The sequence below is a fragment of the Sitophilus oryzae genome, unplaced genomic scaffold (assembly GCF_002938485.1).
Source record: "Sitophilus oryzae breed Bouriz unplaced genomic scaffold, Soryzae_2.0 scaffold_1494_pilon_pilon, whole genome shotgun sequence".
In the NCBI taxonomy this organism is placed as follows: domain Eukaryota; kingdom Metazoa; phylum Arthropoda; class Insecta; order Coleoptera; family Curculionidae; genus Sitophilus; species Sitophilus oryzae.
The window spans coordinates 4898373-4924134 of NW_022146163.1; the positions used below are offsets into that span (position 1 = coordinate 4898373).

The 25762-nt window shown below is 30.8% G+C and overlaps 1 protein-coding gene across 1 annotated transcript in view; it reads left to right on the forward strand.

Moving 5' to 3' along the window:
• Positions 1-25762, forward strand: part of LOC115877556 (adenylate kinase isoenzyme 5) — a 106220-nt gene that overhangs the window by 25099 nt on the left and 55359 nt on the right. The window contains exon 3 of the mRNA XM_030893797.1: positions 377-487. Within this exon, the coding sequence (XP_030749657.1) occupies positions 377-487 (111 nt within the window). The remainder of the gene's footprint in view (positions 1-376; positions 488-25762) is intronic.

Sequence of the window (25762 nt, forward strand, 5' to 3'; positions counted from 1 at the left end):
CATACCAAATCTTGTTTTTTTATCTTAAAAATAAAAAGTTATAGAGGTAAAGCCACTTTTTAGACTCACCCGGTATACTTGCAAATCGGTGTGTGTTCCTCGAAAGCGTTCGCTCGAATAATAGGGCACCGTATTTTCTAGAGCGGCCGCTCTGTACGGTAGTATATTGCAAGCACGTTTTTTGACGGTGGACAATATTTGGTTTGATCTGACTCCAAGCGGTATGTTTTAATAAAGCCTCGGTTCTCTACAAAATGGGTTTAAAAGAGCGGCCGTAATATGGTGGCCGTTTTTGCTAACGAGTAGTACGGCCGCTGTGACGGTGAATGTTATTGTAAAGTAACACTAGTACTGATTTACTTATATTTATTTCCAGGTGGTCCAGGAAGTGGTAAGGTAACCCACTGTGACAACCTTATGCAGGAGAAGAAAGAAATTGTCCATATCAATATGTCAGATCTGTTGCAACAATACGCAATAGGAAATGGTATGTTGAACAATTATTAATATATGTATTATTTTTTAGTTACTACTAATACAATATATGAATCTGTATTTTCATTCAACTTTGTTCGTCTTTATTTGCACAGCATAATTTGATAACATAGTAGAAATGTCAAATATTGACGTAATTTTAAATTTTAATGTCCTCATGATAGAACTTTTATTTTATGCTTGATTTATCATTTCCATGGAGTTTAATATTGATTATTTCCCTCATCGTGAAATGGACCAATTAGCTAATCTAATTTTTCGAATAAATTTTGTTTAGATAAGTGATTAAATCCCAAGACCAGTTTAACCGCGATTATTTTTTCGGCTTCCTTTTGGGCTTTCTTTTTGTCGTTTATCACTAATTCTGAGAGATTTTGGCAACAGTTCTTTTAAAAACATTGATTTACAACTCATATGTATGACTTAATAACGATTTTAATCGGTGAAAACCCCTTATTCGATATTATTTTGAACAAATAAGTGGAGAAAAATACGTCAGAATTTGATATGTTGACATGCGAAACGGTCCTCGATGCATTGTTGGGATGCGTAACCAAGGTAGCTGAAGCACAAACATTACTTACGAGACGTCATTTTGAAAAAATGTTGTCCGAAAATGTTAAAATTTATAGTTAATAAAATTCTTATAGTTATTTGCTTCATCATTCGTTTCATTCTAAGTCATTCAGGAAATAATCTAGCCGTATATCACTCAACCTATAAATTTAATTGATTAAACTACTCAAATAATTTTTTGCATGATTTTGCTTTTTAGAAAATAGTTTCATGCACAATAATTTTAGAATAAAAACATTCGACCGCTTCGCGGTCTCGTGTTTTTATTAATTTATTGTGCCATTCAACTATTTTCTTATAGGTCTTGTGATATAATATATGAAAAATAATTTGCAAATGAGCTGTTTAACTCGTCAGAGACTTAATCAGACTTAATCTTCTTCTTCAGAATAGCATTCCATACACCAGCAGATTTGGTCGGTGAATTTAGTCGACGGACTAGATCCGCCGACTAAATTGTGGACGACCCAATCTGCACTGCCGATTTAAAAGGGTACAACACGCAACGACACAAATTACCTATAACAGATGCGAAAGAAAGCGACTGCATCGGAAACCGCTCGGCAAACTCGACACGTCTATTGAGTGGTGTAAATACACCAGTGGTTTAATCCGGAAACCTATGCTGTGTCGTATTCGCTTGCTGGAATGACATAGTGCGTGGTTATATGTTTCTTTTTAAAAACGCGTGTAGGATTTTTGTTGAACTTTTGAACTGTTATTTCTAAGTTTTGGTAATTTGATTATCTTATTTAAAATGGGATGCAAATGTGTTTATTTATAAGGAAAAAAGAGATATTTATAGTATAAAAAATTAATTTATTTAACAAAATTTAATTAAAAATGTGACAAAATAGTTACCTTTCTATTGGTTCTATCGGACTTTTTTCGACTATATAAATCTTTATTTGTAAACTTTAATACATCAAATATTTTCAATCTAATTAATCATTTAATGATGTAAATAAGAGGAAATTTCTCACATGGGTGGTCAAATTTTATAGTTTTCATTATATCAAACAGCCTCTGAGAAATGTTTTCAACTCAAAATGCCTTTAATTATGTTTGACTACATCATTAAAAAGGGTGTTCAAATACATCAATGTGATATTTGTCTAAAATTTGCAAAAAAATCCGAATCTCTGGATAACTCGAAATTATTTACCCATTTAAAAGCCTTTGATCATGAAAGTGGAAAAATTTGTTCATTTTATTTACAGGCTGGAAAAATTATTTAAATTAAATTTTGATGAGTTTTGCACTGAAGAAAACGTTCAGAGGCTGTTTGATATAATGAAAACTATAGAATTTGACCACCCATGTGAGAAATTTCCTCTTATTTACATCATTAAATTATTTATTAGATTGAAAATATTTTATTCATTAAAGTTTACAAAAAATAAAGATTTATATAGTTGAAAAAAGTCCGATAGAACCAATAGAAATGTAACTATTTTGTCACATCTTTAATTAAATTTTGTTAAATAAATTAATTTTTTATACTATAAATATCTTTTTTTTCCTAATCACCTACGAGCTGATATAATATGACGAACAATCTATTAAATTACTGCGAGATTATACAGAAAAGTCCACAGACTTCGAGACATAGGAAAATCAAGTCCATTTAGCGTGTGTCCAAATTTTGACAAGTTTTCAAAAATTACAGTTTTGTTTAGACTGACGTTTAATTTCACCTGACTTCTCGGTGAATGATTTTTTTATGGAGGTACATAAAATCTAAAATTTACGGCCATGAAGAAATTCAAAACTTGGAGCAGTTAAGGCAGAAAATATTTAATGCCTTTGACACTGTCACCCCTGATATGTTATCCAATGTGAGGAGTGGATTTTATGATCATTTGGGTTATTGTTTAATGCAAGAGGGAGGCACTTTTGAACAATTTTTGTAATTTTTTAAATTTCATTATCCTGTTTTTTTACCGTTTACCTATTACCTACCTTGACGAACATGGGAAAACGAAGGTCGTTTTCAGGACCACAAATATTTTGATTGAGAAAATTGGTAACTTTTTTTTGGATTCAAGAACAAAAGTTGTTAATATAATACCAATTTAAAAGTGTTTTAGTTAAAACTACTAAAACACACTATGATATAAAATTTATTATTATTATAATGTACATTATTAATACTATTGTTCATTCGAAATGACATTAAGGCCCAATTGCAACAATGATTTAATTTTTTCTTAAAGATAAGTAGAGCTTAGAATGAGCTGTATTTATATTTACTTTAATATTCACCTTAAATGAGGGAATTTGACTGATACAATTTTTGAATTTGAATTGTTTTTAATGATACTAACAATTTTAGTTCAATTTTTAATAAAATTTATTTAATATTAATAGAAATCCAAGAGATTTGAAACCTCTTTTAGCGATTTATAACATTCTCAAATGAATTACAGGTGCCCTTATTTTGAATGAAAATCACACAGCTTTTTTCATAGTCGCTGCAGTTGCTATAGCTATAAAAAACTAATTTTTTAAGGTGTGAAAATTGCGACACACGCTAAATAGACTTGATTTTTCGTATGTCTCGAAGTCTGTGGACCTTTTTGTATGCCTCGATAACATATTGGTGCAGATTATTTTCACCCAAACAAATAATAACCCAAACTATACATTGATGCGGATTGTCTATGAACTCTTTCTGAAGGTCACAGAAACCTGAACGCGTAATTCGGTGTTCTTTCGCATCTGTTATAGGTAATTTGTGGCAACGATTTGATCAGCAAGCCAAATGGCACAGTTCAGTAACACAAAATAATATTAACAATGAAAGATGCAGAATTTTGTAACTATATTTAACAACAATAACACATTTAAATGATTTCTAATAGTAATAATAATAAATAGCAAACCATGACAAGAAATATTGCTACAGAATGTGTTCAAAATGTAGACCGCCTTCCCTTCTGCACAGAATGGACCGTTTTTAAACATTTCTCGCGGAATTCATTATCTAAATGGGGGTGAAAAAGACCTAGCTTAACCGCTAAGCACTTTTAATTCTTGTCAGAGTATACGGGCAATTTAAAAATAAGATCCTTTAGTCTACCCCAAGTGGCCGGCCGTAGCTCCAGCGTTAGTGTGTCGATCTGCCCGGTCAATAAAAGAGCTACCTAGGGCAAACACCGGCCCCCCTGTTCACAGGGTTCGCTTAGGTGGTTGAGTGCTTCGTCAGAAGAACAACATACCATCTTATCATGTTATTTTATTTATTGTATATATTGTATATAGCACCTTTTTATTGTATTTAAGGAGACATTCTCAATAAATGCTTTGAAACTTGAAACTTGAAACTTGTCGATCTGCGGAGCGGAAGGTACTGGGTTCGATCCCAAGCCAGTACGGTCGCTTTATTTATTTAAATAAAAATATTTATTTATCTAAATAGAGCGACCAACGAGCCGCCACCTAAAGGAAGGCAATGGCAAACCACCTTGAGTATATTTGCCTTGTACAGCCTCTCAAATATAGTGCCGTTCGGATTCGGCGATAAACTGTAGGTCTCGTGTACTTGTGAAACACTGATGACACACATCACAAGTACATGCGAGAGGTAGCCGACGCTCTATATAGAGTATGGCACTGTAAGAAGAAGAAGAAGAAGTCTACCCCAAAAATAAAAATCCATAGGCGTTAAGCCCTGCAGCCTCGACGGTGAACGGCTGGGATCTTTGTTAGCTATCCAATTATTCTCGAAATTGGCTGCAAAAAATTGCTGATAATTTGCGTTGTGAGGCGGTACCTCGTCTTGTTGAAAAAATATGTTTCCAAACTTTTATAAATTCTGCATTTCGAAGGGGACTCGAACAAAATATCAAGGGTGCTATATTTTTGGAAGAGCAATTTTTAGTTCTTTCCATTGAATTAAAAATATACAGGGTGTCCCATATAACAAATCAATTTTTCTCTTGATAAATCTTAAATTTTAATTAAAAAAATATATGTACTTAAGCAATTAAATTCTATGTAAAAGCTACTTTAGAAATGTTTTTATAAAAACAAAAAAATTTCCATAGCAATAAATAATTTTTGATAAACACCATGTAACTTCGAACCGGTAACATATCGATGTGCGGTTTTTACTGTAATGTTTTTGATAAAAATTGAGCTCCAGACACCGATATTAGTTTTCGTCTATTTTCTTAAAAAAGAGCGTTTCCCTTTACAATTGACCAATTTGGTCCATTCTGTACAAGCGGGGTCACTCTGTACAGTGATTTTGGAAAATAAAAGCTAACTGACTTTACTGAGTACAGTTATAGTTTTAAAATATTAGTCAAAGGTTAGAAGTAAACACAAAAACCTTTTATCCAGTAAGAGTTATTGTAATAAAACTTTCTAAAAGCATTGAAAATTTTACCTTTTCACCTTTTCTTGAAAATTATGTAGTTCTCAAAACTTCTTCCATAGAATAATTAATAAGGTCTATATCGATCGTGATCAAATTTATAATTAATTTCATTTCAACACCTTCCTATAGCAGGTAAATGTAGACGTAGACTATCGAACAAACACCCAGTACAAATCTCTGGAATAACTGGAACAAAATTTGCCCTTTTTGTTATGTCTGATGCGTTATTACTAGAAAAGAACTTGGAAAGCATTCTTATTTTTAGCTCGAACTTGTTTATTTTTAGAATGAAGTGGTTGCAGCAAGTTTCTTGTAATTAAATTTTAATGGATTTTTTCTCACCTTTTATGCGTCTGTAGTTTGTTATGTTAATATCAAACTAGGTTAATTCAAAACTGGATTTATTTTAGTACATTTTTTAAACACATTTTAAACACACATTTATTTTTTTAAGTTTTTGGCGTTCCAACAGCAAAATAAAACACTACAGTTTATACCAAATAAACTTTTAGTCCATTTTTGATTCTTTTGGAATAGCCATGCATGTAGGCTCACCTACCAGAATATCCAAAACCAGTTCAAGTACTATAGACTATGTTGTGTCATTTTTTGATCCTAACTCCATCGCCTGCAACGTCTTTAGCTCGGGTCTCTCTGATCATGAAGCAGTTATAACTGAATTTTCGATAAAGTCCAAAAGCAAAAATGCTCCTCGTAAATTATGCCGTATTTTTTCAGAAAAGAATGCTCAAAAGTTCAGCCACTTATGTAAAACAACCAACTGGGATACTCGCTCTTACGATGTCGACACCGAATTTTCTATTTTCGTAAAAACATTAACCAGTCTAGCGTTCAAATCCTTTCCTCTTAGGCCTATCAAAAATAAGCATAATAAACCTTGGACCACTAAAGGTCTACGCATATCTTCTAAAAACATGCGTTCATTATCTCACTTAAAAAAATTCTCAGACAGTGTCTTCTTCCACAATTACGTAAAACTATACAGAAAAAATTATCATTAGACTATAAGAGCCGCTAAGGCCCTTTATTATAATAGGAGAATAGTAATTCTGGTAATGTTGCTAAAGAAACATGGTCTATTGTGAATGATTTGAGAAACAAAGCTTTTTTCTTCGTCTAGCAATATCTCTACCTCACCTGAGAACCTTAACGATTACTTTGTAAATGTAGCGAAAAACTTAACTAATACCATATGTCCTTCTCATGATCCACTTTCATATCTTTCTAATGATAATGTAAACTTACACAGATTCTTTTTTTCGCCCGTAGTTTTAGAAGAGCTTCGCAGTACAATTAATACTATCAAAAATAAATCCTCATCTGGGACCGACGGGCTAACTTTAAAAATGTTTTCGAATCTGCCAGAAAGCACTCTGAATCACCTAACTGCTTTAATAAACATGTCATTCCAAAATGGTATTTTTCCAAAATGTCTTAAGACGGCAATAATCATTCTTCTGCATAAAGGAGGAGACAAAGATGAAGCTTCTAACTATCGCCCAATTGCACTCCTTCCAACGCTATCTAAGATCATAGAAAGGTTGGTTAAAAGAAGGCTGGTATCTTTTCTGTTTAAGTACAAAATACTTACTGAACATCAATTTGGATTTCTAAGCAACAAGTCCACAAATGACGCTATGTTTTCCCTCCTTAATAAAGTTTATTGCAGCCTAAATAACCATCATTCTACAACAACAATTTTCTGTGATTTTTCTAAGGCGTTCGACTGTGTAAATCATACGATCCTAATTAATAAACTGTAGCACCGTGGGTTCAGGGGAACATCTCTCGAATGGTTTAAGTCGTATCTGAGCAACAGAAGTCAACTTGTGAGGGTAGATACCACGTTGTCCTCTAGCAAGCCAATAGAATGTGGAGTACCACAAGGCTCAGTACTAGGCCCTATTTTGTTTCTTCTTTTGTTAACGACATTGCTAACATAAACATCAGTGGCAAAATATGTCTTTTTGCGGACGACACTAGCTTCACTTGGAGCAACAAGGACGTCACGGCACTTAATAGGATTATATCAAATGACTTAATTGAAAAACCAAACCAAACCATTAAATCTTGGTGCGATTCGAACCTCCTGAGTCTCAACATTTCTAAAACTAAAGCTTTGTTGTATAAAAACTCGCTGCAGCCTTTTGTACTTGACAACACCATTAGAATTTTTTTAGAATTTAGAATGAGTGGGAGGGGGGTTAATCACTTCGACCTTACAGATCCATTGTGTCCCCCTTTCTTGAATCATAACTCATCATACAGTCCCAAGGCTTTGACAAAAGCCAGTATCTGGGACGGTTTTATAGAGGGTAGTTCTCCATCTCCAATATCAGTCGTACCAAAATTCATGGCACGAATGGTTGTCGTCTCGGCGCACTCAGTGATGAGGTGTACTAGTGTTTCACCATCTTCCCCACAGAATCTGCATTCGCCGTTTCTTCTTAGTTTCAATCTACTGAGGTGTTCATTGAGGAGACAGTGTCCTGTTAAAAACCCCGTGACAATCCGAAGATGTTCTTACTTAGACCCAGGAAGATCTGTGATTTTTCTTGATCATAAGCCCTCAGAAACTTCTTCGAGTGTCCTAGACCATTGCAAGATTTCCATTCCAGGTTGCGGATGGAATCTTCCAAGTTCTTGAGTTCCGCCTTGATTTGGTTACCACTTGGAAAGCAGAACGGTTCTGGTCCAGTTAGTGGAGTGTTCGCTCCTTTCCTAGCTAGATTATTTGCTTTTTCATTGCCTTCTATCCCTTGGTGAGCAGGCACCCAGTGTAGGAGGACTTTGTGACAACACCATCATTGACGTCGTAAAATCTGTAAAATTCTTAGGGCTTGTTTTAGACAATTCTCTGAAATGGGACATGCATATCGAAGCTTTGTCGAAAAAATTGAGCTCTGCCTGTTTTGCATTAACATCTCTTTCTAAGGAGCTTAACTTGTCAGTGGCTAGAACTGTTTATTATGCACTTTTTGAGTCGCACCTCAGGTATGCCCTTCCATTCTGGGGTACGTGTTGTGCTATAACTATAAACTAACTAAATATTTTTGAATATTATTTTTATTTTTTTTTATTCCCTGACATTCTAAACATTTATAAATGTTTATTTTGAACAATAAGACTGACAATATTATTTGTATAATGTTTTGTATTATCTTTTGTTTGTTTGTTTGTGTACCTTGTTTGTTTACTTTGTTTGTTTACTTTATCTTTGTCTACAAATTGTAAAAATTTGACAATAAAGGCATTTATTTATTTTAGTCACGGGATTAAGCTTGACACACGGCACAGCGTTGCCCACTTTTATATATTTTCTTTTAATCGAAATATTTTAGGAAACAAATATAAATAAATTATAAATATATAAACAGTTATTATTTAGATCAACAAAACTCACCTTTTTAACAGCACTTAAGGGACATAAAGGGCCATTACTACCGCTTTCCCGCTCAAAATATTCTAATAAAGTTGCGATGAGTTTTTTACGGCTATTAAGCTATTTTGTACACTTCGCATTAAGAAAGGTTCTAAAAAGAACAATGTTCGACTGCTAGGTCTGCTGGTAAACATTTTTAAGCTGAAAGTATCACAACACTATTTATTTATACCAAAAACTCGTAATTCAAAATTAAAGTGTCAAAACGAATGACAATGTCAGGAAATAAATAAATAAATGTGACAACTTGACTTTTTCAGCAGAGCTACCACCTGAAACCTCAGCGGGAAATTTAAATTCCAGTTAGTCAGCTCGGTGCCGACCCAGTGAGCATTTGATTCCTTTAAGGGAAATGTGTTTTAGGTGACGTCGTTGTTACGTTACCAGGCCCATCTTGTGCCTAATTTGAAGCAATAAAACGCAGATACGTAATACCCTTGTAATACGTAACTGTTCCCTAATGTTCCCTAAATTTGACAAAACTTTGCTCACTGGGGAATATGTCCATGGTTGGTAAAAATGAATTTAAAAATTGCGCCATCGATTACGTAACTAAAAGTTTAATTGGTATCAAATATATTGTAATCGCTAAACATATTCCTGTCATCAATCATATCGACATTAACACTAAAGTCTATAAACCTGATTAAATTAAATTTGGGTAAAAATATTTTAGATACCGAGTTAATTTAAGATACCGAGCAGCTCTTCATTTTACTTTATAGAGCAAATGATTGAATCAGATGTTTTATTTAGATTAAAGCTGCAAAAATTAGTTTAAACCGAATTTTATTATCGCCATGTTGGTCACATTGCGCCGTTTTCAGCAAGGTTGTCGTTTATTATTTGATAATTATCCTAATGTCAGTCATTATTTTGTATAATATCGTGTTGTTGTTGAATCTTTGTGAGTAATTCTCGGTTTTTGCCTATTTTCATAGTCTTTTTTAAAAATTGTACTTTTAAGCGCAAACAGTTCTTTTATGAACTAAATTTTCGAATTTTTGTATTGCATTTCTTGAAATTGTGTGTTGAAAATATGCCGAAGCATTTAAACAGTCGAAGCAAAGAGCTTGTAGCTTCCCTGATAAACTATTTTGAACGAGAACGTGACAATAAAGGTCCTTTATTACCCTTGACTGCAGTCAGAGAAGTAAGTTTGATTGATAAGCACCATTACACCTCTTTCAAAGTTATTTTGTGTGTTTGTGAATATTAGTTTGTGCATTTATAGCACCCTCTTTCTTATTATTAACACTTATGGCGTTGTAAGATGTACATCAATAAATAAATAAATAACCCATAATAACGCTTAGAATAATCTTCATAATGGACTAGTTTTTTTTATGAAATAAGTAAAATAAGCTAGGAAACATTAATTTTTTAAATCATTAAAAAATTATATAATAAATATATTGTTTGTCACTTAAATTAAGATTTATCTCATAGATCCATCACAATCTGGCAGCGCTGTCGCCATAGTTTGTCACTAAAACTTGATCACTTGCATCGGAAATTGTTTTGCGATTACCAGATATATTTTTTTAAATAGCAAATATACCGTATGATATAAAAAAAACTGTCTCAAGTTTTTTTGGAAAGTTTTGAAATGATAGATGACATTTCACATTTCCTATATAATTTTACACATAAAGTTAACAGCGATCTTCTTTTCCAAGCCAACTCCTGTGGCCGATTTAATTTTGATTGTATGGTACTTTTCTTATGAAATAAATAACAGTTAAATCCATTCATGTCGAAAATAATCGACGTTATACAAAAGTTAAATAAACATTTATAAAGCAATGCGCCCGTGTTGATGGAAAGCTGTTCTGTAAAAAATGAAATAAAACACGAAAACAGAGTTTCCCTAATTGAACAGTAAATCGATAGATTTCCAGTCATTATATACTTATGACACAGTAATGTTTCTGTTTATTGTAGATGGGTCTACCAGCCTAATCAATATCTCTAATGGTCATTCAGGTAAATCTCTTGGCTTTTTGTGTGTTGGCTTCTTTGCAAGCTTTTACAGAGTTTTACTTTTTACTTACAATATTGATTTATCTTTTACATGTTAATTGTGTGTATCAAAAGTATTAAATTATTGTCAAAATATATACTGGGTGCATCTCAGAAGTGGCTTACCCCTATAGCTTTTTTATTTTTTTCAGAGAAAAAAACGAGATTTAGTATGTAGTATATGACATAATTTAGGATTGATTGACGTATTCAATTGCTTTTGGTCATTTCTTGTTTCACCGGAAATGAATACAACTTTTGATTTTTAAATAAGACCCTCGGTATTTTTTTACTTCATCCGATAGAAAATGACACTCTCAATAGAATGAAATGTCAGCCACCCTCGTTCCATTCGAATAAATTCAGATATGATTAAAAATACGATTTGGGTATCTTTTAAACGGCCAGGACATAAAAACATTAGACGATTAAATCTATTTTTCCAAGGCTTCTTGATTAAAGATTAGTGTTTTTAACACTCTAGATTGAAAATTAAAATACAATTTTTTAAGCGAAAATGTCAAAAGTTGTTATTCAGTGTTGTAATTCAAAAGTGTTTCAATTCAGAGTACCATTTTCTATCGAATAAAGTAAAAATATACCGATGGTGCCATTTAAAAATCAAAAGTTGTAGACATTTCCGGTGAAACAGGAAGTGACCAAAAACAATTAAATACGTCAATCATTCCTAATTTATGTCATATACTAACATACCAAATCTCGTTTTTTTATCTAAAAAAATAAAAAAGTTATTGTTGAGTTGTTATTAAAGCCAGTTTTGAGACACACCCGGTATGCTATGGTTAAGCCCTATACCCACTATGCGCCGATGCGTCGATTTGATTTGTCCATGCGTCCATACACGCATAGTGAGTATGATGAGCTTCGTGGATAAATGCGTCGATGCGGTTCATCGATGCCGATTTGATATTTCTTTTTTAAATTCGTCCGTTGTTTGTGATATTACTTTTTGATGATTCTCCCAAAAATCGATATTCCAGAAACAGTCTGTATACAGGGTGTCTCAATATTCGGTGGGCATAGAACTACTACGTATTTTTGAATTTAAAATAAGTTCATTGGTCACAATTTACCTCTATACAAAAGTGCTTCGTTTATCCGCTAGAGAGCATCAAACTTTAAAAAAATAAACACATTTTTTCAGATATTTTAAGGACAGTTATTCCGATTTGAATGAGATTCTAGGGGTCCATATTTTGCTAAGTGCTTTAACATTTAACTTTCATAAAAATTAAGAAAAATTATGGGAAGGGTGAAAACTATCCCTATATAAATTTTAGTATAAATATTTTTCAACTCAACTGACGACCGATTTTTTTTTGATAGAACGTTTTTTTTAATATTTACAACATTTTTTTCCCTTGTACAAAAACGCCACCGCGCATACTTTTTGAGAACTTTGAGGATTCACATCAAGATATGGAAGCGCATAAGTTCTATTATACTCTAGTAATCTAGTTGGCGAAAATATGGAATTTTATTGTGTCAAAAACTATAGTTGACAATAAAAAAAGCTTCATAAAAAGCTTAAAAAATTATTAATAAATTTTAAATTAATTAACGTTCGTGTTTATTTTTGATTGATGCCCTCTAATGGACAAACGAAGCACTTTTGTATAAAGGTAAATTATGTGCAACTAACTTATTTCGATTCAAAAATTTGTTTTATTGCTTTCAATGTTTTTTTTGGATATTTGCATGGTGCTTTGTACTCTATTAATTTTAGTTTCTTTTATATTATTTAATATATTTCTTGTTTGACTTGTTCGAATAATTTTAAAATATAGGTAAGAATACTTTCCATTTTTTATACGTTAGATATTTATTACATTCAGATCCAAACCAAACAAAATGTTTCATTAAAAGCAAATGTTTTAACTTTTATGGGAGAATTACTAGTGTGAAAACATTTCAATTAAAACGCCATATACCGGGTGCGTCTCAAAAGTGGCTCACCCCCTATAACTTTTTTATTTTTTCAGATAATAAAACGAGATTAGATATGTTAATACATGGCATTAATTAGTATTGATTGACGTATTCAATTAATTTTTGGTTTTAATATATTTTTGGTATTCAATTATTTTTGGTCACTTCCTGTTTCACCGGAAATTACTATAACTTTTGATTTTTAACTAGCACTCCTGCTATATTTTTACTTTATTTGGTAGAAAATGACACTCTGGATAGAATAACATATTTATACGCCAATCAATCCTGATTTATGTCATATACTACCATAATAAACCGCGTTTTTTTTAATCAGAAAGAATAAAAAAGTTATAGGGTTGAGCAACTTTTGAGACACACCCGGTAGAACTGTTAAGGATGGGGACCTATGATGCCGATTCCGTCCACCATGCATGAATACATGGATAGTATTATAGTTCTTCCTTTAGAGTCCATTTCACTAGCCCGAAAAAGTAGCAAAATAAGCGTTCGGCATTTAACGTTTTATGTCAAACTGGCTAGGTATTTTTACACAAATGAAGATAAAAGATTATACTATATCCGCATTGTAGCATATATTTAGACTTCTTTATTTTTAAGATTTTGATGGTCAAACATCAACAAAATATTCCTTATGTCTGAACTAAATTTTCTCGAAAATAAAGATATAATTTAAAATTCCGTTACAATACGGAAATAGATTGAAGTTTTGTGATTACAGTGATATATAATTTATATGGTTTTCTAACAAATTGCTCGCTACTTTATGGCAGGTACTGAAGCTTTGCAAACTTTAATCAAGCCTTAATCAAAGCACGTGTGCATGGAACTTTGGGTGTGGCCAAAGATAATTCTACTACGAATAGATTACTTACACTATTTCGCTAACAAGAGAGAAAAAAGTCAGTGGCGTACATGATTATTTATGAAAATATTTCAGTGATAACCCATATGCATGTCCCTGGTGAATATGTCTACACTTTTTTGGCTTTAAAATATGTCGCATTTATAGTAAATTTTACCCTGAAAATTTCATTCAACACGCCAAAAAGTACATGGAAAGAAATAATATCAGAAAATTATAATAAATCGAAAAGACTTTAACACCCTGTAGATACGAAACAAAGCGGAATTGGACCTATGTTGATACGAAAAATTAATCTTATTTTTACGTGAGAAGTCTCCCCACGAGAGATGGCACATGTTTTTGAAACACCCTGTATAAATACACTTTAAACATACTGGGTGTCCCATTTAAAAAAAAATAGTTCATACCAATAACGGTGACATTTGGCAACTTATGACATTATTGATTATAATAAACAATAAAACTTGACTAAAGACCCTAAAATTTGTTTTTAATGAATGTTCTATACAAAAATAGAAAAGTTATAGCCTGGCAAAAATGGGACAAAATAAAATGCGAATACTGTACATTATTTACATCAGACAACAAGTAATTACCGGTTAAGTTAGGTATATAAAAATGAAATCTACAATTATTCTAAAATTTATGCTAAGAAATGAAATAATTTTATTGTACTAAACAAATCACAACTATAAGACAATCTAATTTTTCATAATAAACAAGATTTGGCGGTAACAGTGTAAATAGTAAAAAGGGAATTTTTTGCAACAAGTAACTAAAATCAATTTTTTGGGATGAATTGTTTAGCATCCCCAAATGAGGCGGATCTAGATTGTAAACAGAACCATCACAAAAAAGGCCCTAAAATATCTCATTAACGGGCTCAACTGAACTAGTAAAATTGTTATTTCTGTAGGGTAGATATGCTAAAATTCTACTTATTTTTTAAACTTTTTGTCATTTTTTTTAACTTCTTCCCATTTGCAAAATTTGAAGATATTAGCAATAATTAAATAATTCACTAAAAAAGTTTGTGTGGGTAGCATGTTTTTTCCTTACTACCTAACCAAATCGAAATCTCACTTTTCGCAATAATTTTGCTTTCTATTTTAAGACCTAAATATTCTTGTTCTTTATATTCATTAGAATATTTTTTCGACAAAAATTGGTTGTGAAATTTTGAACTGTACTCTAAACAATTAAATTTATCTTGCATTTTTTTAGAAGATATCCAGCATAATATTCAGTCACGCCTCTGCTTACCCGAATTTAAAATCCAACGTTCGCATATACTTCGATTTTTATAAGGGAACCTAAACATTTTTAAATTAGGATTGTCCCTCCTTGATAGTCTGCAATTGTAATATTGACATACATTGCCCGACATATTTTTAAAACACGGAAACTTAAATCAAAATATAATAATTCAAAATAATAAAGCAAAATCCACAATTCAAAATATAAAAAATGAGCACACCACGAAGCCTTCACAACGGGGTGCGGGGGAATACGGAAGGCTTTGATCACAGAATATCTAGCTACGCAACAGAAGCCTCGTTACATGTATAAAATTGTAGGTAGCAAAAGGAGACAGGCTTTTAAAGCCTGTCTCCAAATCAGATATTTTGATGCGGTAGTTTCGCTAATACATAATAGAGGGCAATAAATTTAAAAGAAAACAGTTTTCTACAAACAAAATTTAAAAGAATTTTGTGCAGTATTGCCATTGTGTAATTCATATCGTAATACTTCCTGATAACGACTACCTTCAAATTTGCTACATCATTTAAACATATTAAAATAGATCAGAGCTGTTTTTTTCAATTTGCTATGTTAGTTGGAATTAAATCTTATTAGCTAAATTACAATCACTTCCTGACGTTTGATTGTATAATTGAATCCTGAATTTTCATTGTAATTCGGCGACAATATAATAAGTGTTGTTCTACTATTACAGTTGAGGGTTGGAACCTTTGGTGTTAAACAGCAAAATAAAAACACTAAATCACCTATTATGATACCACCTCCTGACGTTCGATTGTGTTCATACCATTTTCATATCGTATAATCGGAAAAAAACGGCGTTAGCGATGGCTACGTATATCGCTGTCATTTTATATGTAAATTTATATGGGAAATGTCATCGATCGTCCTTTTCCAGCCTACTGGACGCCTTTTTTTTCGGTATCATACGGTATTTGATATATACTTATATTTCATGACATTACAATATTATGGTACCATGAAGCATATCAAGTGATATCTTAATATAGTACCATATTACGATACATAGCGTTCGATTGGGCTTAAACTTGGTATTCTATATCTTCAGTGACATTGTAATATTATGGTACCATGGAGCATATAAAGTGGTACCTTCTATAGTACCATATTTGATGACATAGCAATATTAGGTACATGGCGGCAATAGGGCTTAAACTTGGTATACTACGTATTTTCGGTGACATTGTAATATGATGGTACTATGATGCATATAAAGTGGTACTTTTAAAATAGTACCATATTTCAATGCCATTTCCTGGCGATTGAGCTCATATTTGATATATACTTGCGTATTTTTGATGACATTGCATTATTATGGTACCATGAAGCATATCAACTGGTACCATAATATAGTACCATATTATGTACATGGCGTTCGATTGGGTTTAAATTTGGGATACTACGTATCTTCTGTGATATTGTAATATTATGGTACCATGGAGTATAATAAGAGGTACTATAATATATTACCATATTACGATACCATTTCCTGGCGTTCTATTGGGCTTAAACTTGGTATACTACGCATCTTCGGTTACATTGTAATATGATGGTACTATGATGCATATAAAGTGGTACCTTAATATAGTACCATATTTCAATACCATTTCCTGGCGTTCGATTGAGCTCATTTTTGATATATACTTGCGTATTTTTGACGACATTGCATTATTATGGTACCATGAAGCATATCAACTGGTACCATAATATGGTACTATATTACGTACATGGCGTTCGATTGGGCTTAAACTTCGGATACTACGTATTTTCGGTGACATTGATGTAATATGATGGTACTATGCATATAAAGTGGTACCTTAATATAGTACCATATTACGATACCATTTCCTGGCGTTCGATTGTTCTTAAATTTGGTATACTACGGATCTTCGGTGACATTGCAATATTATGGTACCTTTAAGCATATCGAGTGGTACCATAATATAGTACACTATTATGATATCATCTCCTGAGTTCGATTGGGCCCAAATTTGGTGTACTTGCGTTTTCTTTATAAAGATTTGTTTAATTAATAATTTTAATTTATTTTACGATTTTTAATTTATTGTTCGATGTCGTGACAGCAACTTTTATGCCGAACTAATATATTATTATTGTACCTGTGTCACTTTTAAAATCTACCTAGGTCTATATAAATAACGTGACAAACGGAAGAAATTTGTTATTATAGTAATTTTTAGTCAGTTAACATTTTTTGTACTGCATTTTAATAAATTATTTCCATTATTATTAAACTTATATTTCATTACTAACGTTCCAGCATTAATAAATATCACTATCAATCGCCCTGTATATTATTAGTTTTAAAGGCAATTAAAGGTATTTTCTTAGTTAACATTATAAGGTAGTGTATATTAAAAATGTATATGTTTTGTAATAATATATATACTTAAAACTATTTTAATAGCCAAAGGAATAATTAATATAAGTGTATCTGACAAGAAAAGAAGAATAGAAAGAAACACATACTGCATTATACACAGTAAAAAGAAAGGGATGCCAATTCAAGTCTTTTTGAATCTGGCAACTGTGCATATTTAGCCGAGCTACAAGGCCGTCGACGATCCGTCGATCCAAAACCGAAAGTTCAAAATTTCTAATTATATTCTGATTATGATATTGTCGCGCCATCTAGTATTCTATTTGTGCAATTTTAGCTCTTTCATTTCGAGTATTTTTCTGTTGCGTAGCTAGATATTCTGTGCTTTGATGATCGCCGTCGGGCCGCCGCGTGTGCCGGTAGCATTTGGCCTAGGATTTGGCAACATAGACAAGGAAGGAATCGCTTTTTAACATTGCGGCGCCTCGATGGATCCCGGCTCAAAAAGCCGGGATCCTTTTTGGTTCCAAAAATTTTACACGGGATGGGTTTTCTATTGTGTTAACTATAATATTCTTTGGTGTGGCTTAACACGACAGGATCGGGCTAAGCCTTAGTCAGATTTCTGAAATATAATATATATTTTCTTCGGCTACATACCCGCTTTACCCGACCCCTGAGTACCCGAAAGTACAGCGTAATAGACTCTTAATCTTTTTATTCAAAGTGCTGTACTGACTAGACACTTTAGGCATACAAATGTCGAATATATTGTATATTTAAATTGTTCGCAATAATGTCCAGTATAATATATTTTAATAACCAAACCATGTGTTGTTTTTCCCTGGAAATCGCCGGCAGATCGATACAGCTTTTAATATTAATTTTAATATTAATAAATAATAATCAAATAGAGCTGTTGTTCTGTTAGTCGTGCGGTTTATACGTCGATTTGATCTTTATTTTATTTTTCAATCGTTTAAATATTCCGCAAATTTTTCTTTGGACTCAGGGTTCCGAAAAAGTTCTATCTTAAGTTGGTATGTTATTTTTACTCCAGTTTTCTTCACTGATAAACTTTACGATGGTAATGCACATTTTAAAAATATTGATATCAATACACAGGGAATTTAAGCATATTTTTAAAACTAAAGTTTTATGTTTTTAAATAAAATGCTAATACAATTTTTCAGCACAGCGAGCGGGGTGTCGCCATAAGTTCTCATTACATAAATACCATAATCTACTATTAAAAGAAAGGAAAAGTAGTAAGTTTTGTGTTATATTTTCAAAAAAAAAATATTTTCTCGGTAAATATTTACTTTAGGTACAGGAAGTGCTTAATAAAACAAAATGATTGAACAAAATCTGTTCGTATATGATGGAAACTACAGGGTGTTTTATTTAAAATAGTGGAGAAATAATATCGAACAACACTGCAAATTTTAGTACGCTGAATTTTGAAGAAGACGCTTTCAACGGTACTTCTGGTCAAAAAGTATGAAATATTTTCGATGTTAAAATTTTGACAGAACTTTGAATAAACGGAAAATTCGGTTTTTAGAAATGGCCATATTTCAAAAACTACTAGGCATCTTTTTTTAAATCCACTGAACTAAAAAAAGATCATTTTGTTTAAAATAGATATGTATATACAACCCTTAAACAAGGATACAACTTTTAACAAATTTGAAAATATTTTTGAGTGACCCTGTATAGGGCAAAAAGTTTTTATGACCATGATTAAGTTATATTTGGCACAAAACTATTATATACAGGGTGAGTTTTATATACAGAGACTCGGTTAAATGGGGAAAGAATTGCAGTTTTGTGGGGTCATAAATATACGCCTTTCAGATTTTTGAAAAAGTTCATGGCTTAATAGCTATTAAAAAAAAATCGGCTATTTTAAAAATGGTCTCTAATTCCATTATAATCTATTTTAGACAAAAAGTTTTCAGACAAAAGTTGTAGATAATCACATCCTTAATGAGACTGTGTCATTTTTAACATATGACACAAACTTATGTTTTTTTTAATGGAAACCATAGTTGGCGACTTTATAAAAACCGCCATTTTTTAAGCTTTTCGGCGATATAAGCTATATTATGTTCTTTTTTCGAAAAATTACTGAGTTATAGTCAATTCTTATTATTTTAAAACAATTTCACTTAGTTGGCATGGTATTCTTATTATGTTGTGTTGTATTTATGTGTCCTAACCGAACTTATAAAAAGACAGAATATTTTATTAAACAGCTCTTTACAATTACATTACACAAACTAAAACTTAAAAAAATAATATCACTACATACACTTTAAGTTATTATAGAAAATATTCAAAAAATATGCCGCATAAAAAATCTAAAACAGATAGGTCAGGTGATCGAGAAGGCCCATGCAATTGGTCCACCTGTTCCTGTCTTTGAGTTTAAATAATTATAATATCCATAATTTTTAGCATTTTTTTCATTATGGGGGGAGTGTCATAATGAAAGTCATGTTGGATCACTCTATTGATGCGCGAGTCTCTATATTTAACTTTTCTAACATGTCTTGAAATCCTCGAAAATGTATGGTCAAGAAAAGTTGAACCAATAATCCTACACGCTTTTCTTCATTTGAAATATGCATATTTACAAGTTTTGCTTAATTTAATTTACAAAGTTTGGATGTGACAGTTTGACATTTCTGAGAGCAACGACGATTGAACTTGTTTCCATGGCTAACTAAGTGAAATTGTTTAAAAATGATAAGAATTGGCTATAACTCAGTAATTTATCGAAAAAACATATTATAGTTTATATCACTGAAAATCTTAGAAAAATGGCGCTTTTTATGAAGTCATGGCCAACTATGGTTTCTGTTAAAAAAACATAAGTTTGTGTCATATGTCAAAAATGACAGACTTTAGAAAAAAAAGTACAATACAATCTCATTAAGGATGTGATTACCCACAACTTTTATCTCAAAACTTTTTGTCTAAAATAGATTATAATGGAATTAGGAACAATTTTTAAAATAGCGGACATTTGTTTTTTTCGAAATATCTAGTAAGCCATGAACTTTTTCAAAAATCTGAAAGGCGCATATTTATGACCCCACAAAACTGCAATTTTTTCCCTATTTAACCGACTCTTTATTTTCAGTAGTTTCCGAGATACTCATAGAGAACATCGTAGAAAACTCACCCTGTATGTACAACAAGCTGAAGTTCCAACAAGCTATAACAAAAATTATTTTCTTTAGAATAATAATTATTGGTTTAACTGAAATATAAACGAATAAAATAAAAAAAGTGATAATACATAATGATATGCAACATTATTTAAAGTAAGCAATTATATTGTATAAGAATATTATTAATCTCCTCGTGTATAAATTTTAACTTGTACTTATAAAAGTTATTAAAGGAACTTTTATAAAATATAACCCTGCTCTAATGCTTGTTTAAACAAATCGAGCCAAGTCGATTTTTCCTGCCAATTTTATGACAAATCGATAAAAAATACCTCAAGTTATTTGCTTCATATGTTTGTAGACCTACGAAAAGTTATTGACTTGCTTTTAGCTGTTTTATTATCTGAGAATTGTGTTTCCTTGAACCAATGGAACCACCTTGGTATTTTATAAATGAAAGAGACGCAAAAAATTATTTTTCGATTTATTATTCGAAAATAAATTATATTTAATAAATTATTGAAACATCGATGGATACATCAAGTAATATTTTAGAATATCAGAAAACATAAAATACTTATATTTATTGATATTATACTTTTATGTATGTTGACTAAGAAATATAAATTGCAGTTAATAACTTATTGTTTTTTATGAATCAGTTTTCTGGAAAATGAATTCCGTACTTAAAATAAAAAGTTTTGATTGAAAATATTGGAAATTATTGATATTAATATTAATATTAATGGTAGAAAAAAAAAGAAATTGTTATCATAGTACATTAAATTATGCACACTAACAACTTTATAATGTGTAATCCCTTATAGCACAGAATATCTAGCTACGCAACAGAAGCCTCGTTACATGTAAAAAATCGTAGGTCTCAAAAGGAGACAGGCTTTTAAAGCCTGTCTCCAAATCTGATATTTTGATGCGGTAGTTTCACTACTACATAACAGAGGGTGATAAATTTAAAAGAAAACAGTTTTCTACAAACGAAATTTAAAAGAATTTTATGCAGTGTTGCCATTGTGTAATTTATATTGTGATACTTCCTGATAAACCCTACGTTCAAATTTGCTACATCATTTAAACATATTAAAATAGATTAGAGCTCTTTTTTCAAACGTTTAAGTATTTAACTTGCCATGTTAGTTGGAGTTAAATCTTACGAGCTGAATTAAAATCACTTCCTGACGTTTGATCCTAACTGAATCCTAAATTTTGATTGTAATTCGGCGACAATATTATAAGTATTGTTCTACTATTATGACACCACTTCCTGACGTTCGATTGTGTTCACACCGTATGATCGGGAAAAAACGGTGTTAGCGATGGCTATGAAATGAAAATCGCTGTCATTTTATGTGTAAATTTAAATGGGAAATGTTATCGATCGTCTTTTCCCAGCCAACTGGACGCCGTTTTTAAAATCTACCTAGGTATATATAAATAACATGGAAAACAGAAAAAATTTGTTATTATAGTATTTTTTTTAGTCAATTAACATTTTTTGTACTGCATTTTAATAAATCATTTCCATTATTATTAAACGTATATTTCATTACTAACGTTTCAGCATTAATAAATATCACTATCAATCGCCCTGTATATTATTAATTTTAAAGGTAATTAAAGTTATTTTCTTAGTTAACATAATAAAGTAGTGTATATTAAAAATGTATTTTGAGAGCATATGTTTTCTAATTTATTTTTTTATTTTTATTAATTTATTCTAATTTTAAAAGCCAAACGAATAATTAATATAAGTGTATCTGCCAAGAAACGAAAAATAGAAAGAAATTATTATACACCAGAAAAAGAATGGGATGCCAATTAAAGTCTGTTTGAATCTGGCAACTGTGCATATTTTGCCGAGCTTCAAGGCCGTCGACGTGCCGTCGATCTACGTCGATCCAAAACCGAAAGTTGAAAATTTCCAATTATATTCTGATTATGATATTGTCGCGCTATCTAGTATTTTATTTGTGCAATTTTAGTTCTTTCATTTCGAGTATTTTTCTGTTGCGTAGCTAGATATTCTGTGCTTATAGTAATAGTAATTACTTATATTTAATTTATGTTTATATAAAATATAAACTAGACTTAATAAAATATTTTGAATACTAAACAAGGTTTAAATTTTTTTTAGAGCAAATCTAAAATATTATGCTTTATAAACTATACTATTCTAATATAATAATATGAATTATAAAATATCAATCGCATAAAGATAGGTTTTATGTCTATATTGCAAAATAATTGTTAAAACTAGAATTTTATTAGTAATGTTCTTGAATTCATGATATAAGTTCTTATATTCTTTTATTGTCCGTCATATAAGTTTATAGCCAATTATGTCATAATTATTGTTTTATTATTATCTTAGCTTTATTAATTTATGTATATGCTGACTGCCAACATTTTCAACGAAAAATAAATATACCTTGAAATAATTTTTTTTAAAATTATAGTATATTACGATAATATCAAAAATATTAAATTTTCCAGGAAAATAAATCATAAAATTAGAAAGCTAACATTACCTAGATTTTAGTATTCTTTAATTATATACTAAATCTAAGATAATACCGGAAGTATAAGGTATCATTAAAATTTAACAATGCTATATCCCTATATTTCTAAAAACTACTGGGTGTAAGAAAGTGAATATGGAGTTTTCATAATTAATTTTATATATTTCCAATCAATAAATACCAACAATACATAAAATAGTGTCTTTTCTTTTTTTAAATGATTTTAAGTTGAAACTATAATTCCCATTAATATAATTGTTAAATAATTTGTAATACAAAATCAAAACAATAACATAAAATAAACCACTTAAAATAATATAAAACAAATAAATAATCTGAATGTAATAACACAATATTAGCTGTTAAAATATCAGAAAAAATAACGAAAAAAGTATATAGAAAATTATTTTTTCTATAAATTAATTTTCTATATTTATATATTTTTTTTGGAACATTCACTATTTTCCGCAATTGACAGTTCACGTCACCCACGCTTATAGCTTTTTTGTAATAACTGATGTCCACTGCAAATCAGTGACATACTAGATATAAAAGAGAAATTAAACGGAAAATAGTGGGAATATAGCATATTCAAATCTAGAAAGATATAGAAAATACTTGAATCTATACAGGGTGGCGCACCTCATTCGCTTCGGTTGATTATACGAAAACGGAAAGATGTAGAAACAAAATATTTTATGGGAATATGTGGGAAGGTAATATGCATAATTTAAAATTATTTTGAAATGTACAGGGTGTGTCAGAACTAAGATCCACACCAAAGATATATTTTTTCTTATGGAACACCCGGTATTTTATTTCATATTAGGATCCGTCGCGTCGACAGAAAATAAGGCATTTATTATAAGGGTCAAATATGTTTACAAGCTTTGGTTTTTGAGATATTTCGAAATATTTAAATTTGCATGCTATAAGCAATAAAAAATATTGTCAACACCCTTTGCTTTTCAAAATTAATTCTTCTGCTGACTTTTAAGGCTAAGAAATAAACATTACTGAAAAATTTGATTGCTTCGTTTAATGTATACAGGGGTATCAAAAATTACTGGTCTATTTTAGATATTTATTTTACATAAAAACTTTGTTATTTCAAATACAACACTCTGTATTTTTTTAAATAAATCGAAGCATATTTAAAAGCTCTTTCCAACTATATTAGGGTTTCCTATACCTATCTAGCTCAGATTTTGAATAAAGAGCAATGTTTCAATAAAATGGTACCTAACCAAGAGGGCTAATGCCGTCATGGCAAGTTTCTAGTGACAGTTAGTAGCTATTTTCAAAATCGAAATTAGTTTATGGACTTTATTTAAATTTATAGCAGTTTACTTTTATTTAATTTACCTATAATAGTTTAATAAATAATATTTATTGAATATGTTATTATTCTATCAAGTAAAACGAAGAAGTAGTTCTCCGATTTATTTCATCATGGCTTGTAGATATATGGATTTTTTATAAAAGAGCCAATTACGGCAAATTCATTTTCTTCACTTCCAACGATATATAGGTTTCTGACTAATAGGTTTTTTTTTATAAACCACACTACCAGCTCTGCGAAATAGAACAAGTAGTTTTTCAAAGGAACGCTTATATGGAAGATTCCTATTTGGATATTTTTGAGCATAAGCCCTTGAGGCCAAGAAGCAATTTTTCTCACAAAATAAAATTACTAGTAGGTAACATTCGTTCTGCTAGCAGATACTGCTTTATTTTTCTTGATAAAATAATGAATACTGGCTTATTAAACTATTATAGGTAAATTCAAGTACTGTGTCACTAAAAAATTGCCATGGCGACACCAGCCATCTTGATTGCGATTTTATCGCTTTTTATTCAAAATCTGAGCTAGATAGGTATAGGAAACCCTAATATAGTTTGAAAGAGCATTTGAATCTGCTTAGATTTATTTAAAAAAATACAGGGTGTTCCATTTGAAATAACGAAGTTTTTATATAAAACAAATCCTTAAAATAGATCAGCAATTTTTGGTACCCCTGTATAAATTTAAGGAAGCAATAACATTTTTGAGTAAAGTTTATTTCCCCATCTTTAAACTCAGCACAGAATTCTGAAAAGTAAATAAATAAATAAATAAAAAAAGCCTTTATTGTCAAAAAAATTTTCAATTTGTAGACAAAGGTAAACTAACAAACAAAGTAAAAAAACAAGGTACATAAACAAACAAACAAAAGATAATACAAAACATTATACAAATAATATTGTCAGTCTTATTGTTAAAATAAACATTTATAAATGTTTACAATGTCAAAGAACAAAAAAATAAAAATAATATTCAAAAATATTTAGTTAGTTTATAGTACAATATCAATGACCTCTAAATAAATTTATTTCGATGTCATTAGTAAATATAGCAATAGCAAACATTAGACCAGTGTTTACAAGATCAAATTCGATTTTCAAAATATAATTCATTTACGGCGTAGAAAGCCTTGTCTCGTAAATAAGAGTTCAATGCTTTGCGAAATGAAAAAAATGATGTTATGGATTTGATTTCAAATGGCAGGTGATTGTGCATTTTTTTCGAGTTGTATAATATTGAACTTTTAACTAACTCTGAGCATGGGGTAGGTAGATAAAGATCTTGCTCCGCGTTCCTG